The sequence below is a fragment of the Oratosquilla oratoria genome, chromosome 24, assembly GCF_046742065.1.
Source record: "Oratosquilla oratoria isolate Oo_2021 chromosome 24, ASM4674206v1, whole genome shotgun sequence".
Taxonomy (NCBI): domain Eukaryota; kingdom Metazoa; phylum Arthropoda; class Malacostraca; order Stomatopoda; family Squillidae; genus Oratosquilla; species Oratosquilla oratoria.
In genome coordinates, this window is record NC_134800.1 from 55,129,747 (window position 1) to 55,137,246 (window position 7,500).

The 7,500-nt window shown below is 42.4% G+C and overlaps 1 protein-coding gene across 1 annotated transcript in view; it reads left to right on the forward strand.

Annotated features, from left to right (window-relative positions):
• The window catches only part of LOC143038651 (uncharacterized), a 117,234-nt gene extending 109,865 nt beyond the window's left edge, over positions 1-7,369 (forward strand). Inside the window, exons 8-10 of the mRNA XM_076208152.1 lie at positions 2,093-2,215; positions 4,627-4,723; positions 6,794-7,369. Of these exons, the coding sequence (XP_076064267.1) occupies positions 2,093-2,215; positions 4,627-4,723; positions 6,794-6,961 (388 nt within the window). The 3' untranslated portion in view covers positions 6,962-7,369. The remainder of the gene's footprint in view (positions 1-2,092; positions 2,216-4,626; positions 4,724-6,793) is intronic.
• The last annotated feature ends 131 nt before the right edge of the window (positions 7,370-7,500 follow it).

Consider the following 7,500-nt stretch of genomic DNA (forward strand, 5'->3'; position numbering starts at 1 on the left):
ATTGACAGGGCCCTGACGGTGGTATTCTTAAATAAATCTTTCCTTAAATAAATCTTTCCCTTCCAAGGATTTATATGACATTAATATAAGGAAATATTTCTTTTAAGAATACTACCGTAAGAATCTTACGATGGTATTCTTTAAAAGAATATTTCCTTATATAAGTCTTTCCCTTCCCAGGTTTTATATGATTTATATAAGGAAAGATTTTTTTTAAGAATATCACCGTAAGAATCTCACGGTGGTATTCTTAAAAAAATTCTATTACTTATACAAATATTTCCCTTCCAAGGTTTTATATAAGATTTATATAAGGAAGATCTTTTTTGATACCACGGTGTGTCTCCTGGATAGGCCTAAGATCTATTTCTATTAACTTCAACCTCATTCCTTACACTTTCTCACACTTCGAAAGCTGACAACTGCACCCTTTCTTCTTGCCGCTTTGATCCGATGACGTAGAAACTATCCTGCACCTACACAACACAGACACCAGTCAAAATTTTCTTCCCAAAGATGTCGTCTGTGGGAGAGGCCGAAGACAGGTTTCAGTCACTGTAGAGCTGCGGGTATTTCCAGTTAGTGTAACCTGAAGCAATAATTGATTAGTAGTCTATCCATATATCTATACACCAAAGGATTTTCCCCCTTACAAGGAAGGTAGCCAAGTCAAAAGGCAAGTGCCTACTCCCACCCATTCCACTCCCACCCATTCCACTCCCACCCATTTCACTCCCACCCATTCCACTCCCACCCGTTCCACTCCCACCCATTCCACTCCCACCCGTTCCACTCCCACCCGTTCCACTCCCACCCGTTCCACTCCCACCCGTTCCACTCCCACCCGTTCCACTCCCACCCGTTCCACTCCCACCCGTTCCACTCCCACCCGTTCCACTCCCACCCGTTCTACTCCCACCCGTTCTACTCCCACCCGTTCCACTCCCACCCGTTACACTCCCATCCACCACCCTTTCCTCCCTCTCATCTTAGCTCCTCATGGATGACAGGTCATCCCTGTATCCCGCCCACTGCCCCCTGGGTCAGAAGCAATGCAGCAAGACACAGTACATTCACAGCAAGGCCTCTTCATTTAATTGGCGATCGCCCTCCCCTCTCCATCCCTTTATGGAAAAAAAAAGAGAAGACGGGGAGAAAACCCCTTGGGCTGCGTCAAAATATCTTTCGTACATAACCACTTCCTACCTATCATCCCCCATCCCCTCCCTTGCATCACAGTATCATCTGTACACAGCCATATGCCACCCACCCCTATCTCCTGCCTACTCCCTTTCTTGGTCAACAGACATTCCTCTTTTGCTCAGTGCCCCTTTCACTTCATCCATCCATCTCATCCTCGGTCGTTCCCTCAAGTTCATTCCATCCACCTCTGCCTTCCACAACTCTTTTAATAATTTTTCTTCACTCATTCTTTCTATGTGTCCAAACCAGCTCAATACTCTTTCATCAGCCCTAACTGCCATCTCGTTCTCCACCCCCAGTCTCCTCCTCACCTCCTCGTTTCTCACTCTATCCAGCCTTGTAGCCCCCTACCATACTTCTCAGACATTTAATCTCAAACACATTTAAACTTTTACTCTTTGCTTCTCTTAAATTTCAGTTCCTGCCCCGTATAGTGCTGTCGGCACGATCACTCATTCATATAATCTCCTCGCATTCATTCCTAAATGCCTGTTTCTCATGGCACTGATTAGTAATGATGATAATAATAGTTGTTGTGAATGAGGTGAAATTTGACTATGCTTTACTTATAATTACGGTTGCACCGTGCATGACATGCCACACTATTTTTAGCACCATTTAACATCATCATCATCATCATCATCATCATCATCATCATCATCATCATCATCATCATCATCATCATCATCATCATCATCATCATCATCATCATCATCATCATCATCATCATCATCATCATCATCATCATCATCATCATCATCATCATCATCATCATCATCATCATCATCATCACCATCACCATCACCATCACCACCATCACCATCACCATCCCCATCACCACCATCATCACTATTATTGCCGTCGTCACCACCTTGATCGTCTTCGACAGGCTACCGTACTTCGAGCTGGTGGGCGGCGTCTACAGCGTCCGCGGAGAGCACTTCCTGCGCGTCAATGGGTACTCCAACATGTACTGGGGCTGGGGTGGTGAAGACGACGACATGGGATACAGGTGAGTAGTTGTTGGCCAAGATGAGAACTCTTTCCCAACAGGTCCTTTCCCAGATTGTGGGTTTTTTCCGCACATACAAATTATGTCTTAGTCTAACCTAATGTAATCTATATGTCTAACCTAATCTAACCTAACGTAACGTAACCTAACCTAACCTAACCTAATATGACCTAACGTATTCCTTTTTGACATCTAGCACTATAATAATTTTTGGTGTGATAGTGTCTCTAAGGATAGAAGCGCTGTTATCCTAAAAAAAAAAAAAAAAAATTTTTTTTAAAGAAATCCTATAACTGTTTGTCCCATAAGTACGCAAGGGTAGAATACATGTTTTGTCTATGAGAAACCCACACAAGGCTGGGGACATCTTGAGTTATGCCAAGGTGATTTTACTCAGCTGTAAGCACGGCCTCTGAGTTTGGAGTCTAGTGCAGAACCTCTAGAATCAGCCTTAAACAGTGATGTTGGTCAGATTATGAGCATGTCGTGAATATGCTGTGTCTTGCTGCATTGTTCCTGATCCGGGCAGTGGGCAGGAGACCAGAATGACCTCTCCTTCATGAGGAGCTAAGAGGAGAGGGAAACGAGGATGGAGGATGTGGATGGAATGGATAGGAGTGGGAGCGTGGCTTGACTAGGCTATCTCCCTTAAACAGAGGAAGAAGCCCGTGGTATATAGTTAGATTAGGAGGCCTTCTAGGAGGCATATAAAACAAACATATGGAAGAAAATTACCTGAGATGGTATGGACATGTGCAGAGGATGGAGGATGGGAGATTGCCCAGGGCTACACTTCATATGCGGCCGGAAGGTAGAAGACTGGTGGGTAAGTCCAGAAAGAAGATGGATGGAAGGAGTTAAGGAAGCTTTGGCGATTCGAGGAGAAGATCTTACAGATATTGCAAAATAAAATCTACAGATGTAGAGAAAGATGGAGAGAAATTAGGAAACGAGGACCACTGGGTGGCAGGAGATAATCCAACCAGGCGTCTTGTTAGGAGATAAGACTGGAAAGGGGATGGGTCGGAGGAGTAACCTTGATCTAATCATACCCATGATATATTGGAACCGTGCAGGTTTGGTATTTTGTCAACCTGAACCAGTCCTATTCTTAGGTACAATATCGCCTCGAGGATGTCGAGTCATAGATGAGATGGAGTTGAGATAGGTCTCCATTTCTTAAAGGATGTTGAGCAATGTTGGCCCGGAGGGATGTTACTAAAATCCCAAAAATATCGAGGACATAACGTATGCAGTCAGTACCCTATACAGGCCTTTGGAGATGTGTCGTTTGTCACTATCTTACATGTTTATATATACATTACCTCCCAGATAAAAAGTGATTTTTGTAAAACATATTACATTATAGTAGATGCCACGAGAAGTGGCCGCTAAGGTGGGTTAGGGAATTCCCCGGTGTTGCCACATCTCCACAGATAACACGGCCCGCACGGCTCGCCCACCCGCCCGCTCTCTCTCTCTCTCTCTCTCTCTCTCTCTCTCTCTCTCTCTCTCTCTCTCTCTCTCTCTCTCTCTCTCTCTCTCTCTCTATATATATATATATATATATATATATGCATGTATGTATTTATCCATGGCGAAAACGTGCGTGTGGATGCAATGCTTTCTGAATGCAGGGTGAGGGCGTGGCCAGAAAAGAGATGGAGTGGCAACGTCGCTCTCTCCCGCTCATATGCCATGTCTACGACTCGAGGAAACGAAACCTTTGTATAGAAAACATTACTTTGATTTTTACCTCAGTGGTGGTGTGTGACAAAAAATTATGAAATAATTATATGTGGCAACACAGGGGAAATCCCCGTGCTCCGCCCTAACGGCCACTTTTCTATGCAGCGACTATAGTGAAACAGCAACGAAAGATAGGTTTGCATGGGTCTGGAACATCGTGGGTAAAGAATTGATGTTCACAAGAGTACAAAGTATTATGGGTCACAGGACTCGTAAAGAATAAAGGATACATAAACCGAAGAGGACTTTCAAGAAAACGAGAAAATACACAAATCATTCTAGCCTAGAGATGTAACGCGTTACAGTCGATGTGGTGTGGAAGTTCACAGATGAATATGTGAGACTTTTGCTTAGGTGATTGTGCCACAACTGTGATTAGATTTGAGCTCTGAGATAATATTCAGATAATGTTCCTGCGTGATGCCTTGTTAACTGTGGGAGTGGAGTTTACATTAACCTTTACATCTCCATAAAAATCAAGTGATGGTGACCAAAATGCTTCACTGATTAGCGCTCGTTTACTTCGTTTATGGTGAGATCTGTCAACTCTCCATAGAATCCGAACGATGACGAGCGAAACTTTTTGACCAGGATCGTTTCACCTTTCCAGATCACTGTGAGTTCTATACTTACATACTTACGACTGCTTCTTTTTTTTTCAGAATCAGCCAGACCGGACTTATTATTACGAGACCGCCTACCAACATTGCTCGCTACACCATGATAAGACATGAGAAGCGGAAGCCACTCACATGGAAGGTAAACAAAGAGTTCTATAGAATTGGTGGTCAGAAAAAAAAGGAACATTTTATTTCTCTAACGTTTCGGCTACAGTCTTCTTCAGAGGAGAATAATGATGAGGCTAGGTATTGTAGCACTCTGCGTATACCTACTTAGGGTCACCAAAGGTACTGAGGAAGATACAAGATGAAGTAGATATACAATTTACCCCTAACGTTGCGACTACCGTCGTCTTCAGAGGCATTGGTGAGGCTAGGTATTGTAGCACTCTGCGTATACCTACCTAGGCTCACCAAAGGTACTGAGGAAAATACAAGATGAAGTAGATATACAATTTACCCCTAACATTGCGACTACCGTCGTCTTCAGAGGCATTGGTGAGGCTAGGTAGTGTATCACCTTATATACATACACTTGTTCTTACCATTCTCACCATTCTCTTTGATGAAATCGGTAGTCAAATGTATTAGAGAATATTTGTCCTGCTTTGTCCCGTGTTTTCTTACCACCTATTCTGCACTATTCATACAAAATGGATTTTTTTGTCTCTTGATTAATCAGACTCCAATTTCTGCCCAAAAACTGCAAAAATATATTTGAATGTTCTTTTCCTGTTTGATAGATGAACCTTTATGTAACATGACTACAGAAGCATATGACCATATAAGTTATTGTACAAGATATCCGTTGTAATATAGCTTGAGGTATTCTTTACATAAGTTTCATGTAGTTGATACTCGTACTTTGGAGATTTTATTGACACCCCCTACGGACCAGAATCACCTAGTATTATTTTAGATTGAAGGCTAGTTATCTCTCAAAGAAGAATACTGATAATATTTTAGCTTTCTGTTAGTCCTCCCCTCTGCTGTCCCTATAACTTTACCCCATTTTCTTTTCTCCTTTGATCACCCCTATAACTCCACCCCGTTTTCTTTTCTGTAGCACAATACTGCCGGTGTCACATTGTGCGGCGTCGCCGGATGCTTAATAAAATCACCTGGCGACAGTCGGAGCTTTATATAACGATCACTATCTCCACCTGGTTAACAGAATCCCATAACCTTTCGAATCTAATGACTCCTATGGGAGATTTGGCTCTGGCCAACAACAAGCCGCAACGGCAGCGCCGGCCAGTGTGACACCGGGCTAAGGCGGGAAGGAGACGGGTGAGGGGCTAGAATACCGCCAAAGTGTTTCCTACCGTGTTGTAAAAGGCGATGGAATGAGATGGAGAAGACTGGGGATTCCATGCCTATATATTTACTACCCACTAACTGATTCGGCCATCCATTTATTAAGGCATATGTACGAGTATATATATGTACAATAAAGTACCGTGACAAAAGAGATCCACAGGATACCTATGGATTCATAATGAGGTTGGGTGGAAAGGTATAAAGTAAGCCTAAACAAGAAATAGATGATAACTGATTTAGTGAACTAACACTTGAATTTACGAACAAATATGTTTATTAATTAACAGACACCATTGTGTGTTTCTTACGTCTTAACACTTGGTTATGTGCGTCGTATCATTGCTTCTGAAAGAAGATTCCATACACTGACTATGCTGAGATAAAAGTGCAGAGAAGCAAACAAATAAATACGTATATAAATCAACGAATTAATTGATAAGTAGATGAAAGTAGATAAACAAGCAGATCAAGTTGTCATGCAATTATCAGACTTCTCTTCGTAGTAAGCGTACTAACTCAAACTTCATCCAGTGGTTAAAGAATAACCATTCTCCAGCCTCGCTCCCTACCCACAAGGCATCTGATTGGTGGAAGGCAGGACAATAACGGCTGCTATTGGTCCCAGGTTATGCCCCTTTCCACAGCCCACCAATCATATCATTCACTGAGGAGTAGGGGGCGGGGTTACGGAGGTCAAGTTAGATGAAATATAATTTATCCAATGAAAGGTGGGACTTAGCCATTAGTCCCTGTATACTTGATAATATTGTTTTCTGCATTAAGTGAGTTGGGTCAAATCAAATGAAATTAAGTATAGTTTTCTAAGTGAAAGCCGGGACTTGGCCATTGTTCCCTGTGTATTTGACCGTAATTTCCTTTCCTGCTTCAGGTGCGTGGCAAGCTTCTGCGGACGTCGAGCCGTCGATATCGGCTGGATGGCCTCAATACTCTCCGATACAACCTTGATGAGTTTCATAGGGACACCCTCTTCTCTCACGTTCTCGTGGACGTTGGGACCCCTCCAGAGAACCTCGTCAAGCTGGACAAGTCGAAGTGAAGAAACTATTAGGACAGAAGCAGGACCTACCGGGACAGAAGAAGAACCTGAAGGCATGGAAGGAGGAAGACATCATCGAAGGATTGTGATGCCGCATGTCACATCACTGAAATGGATGTGATGCTGGAAGTGATGTGTTAACTGTGACATGACCAATAGGAGGTCTTCGGATTTTTCCTTTCTCGCATGCCTTGGGTCTTCTTTCCAATCCAACGACCATTTGTGTCTCCTATTTGGAAGACCAAGCACATAGGGCAAAGGTAAAGATCTGGGTCGCAGTGAAGTGTCCCCTGGTGTAGAGAGACTCACCTTCTTATCTTTACATATTCATTTCTCCAACCTGGGTATGTTATGTCCAAGTGTAGTCCTGCAGCGGTGCCTATTCCAAGGTGGAAAAGTCATTTTGGTATTTATAAATGAATATATATATATATATATATATATATATATATATATATATATATATACATACATATTTTATATATATATATATATATACATATATATATATACATATATATATATATATATATATATAC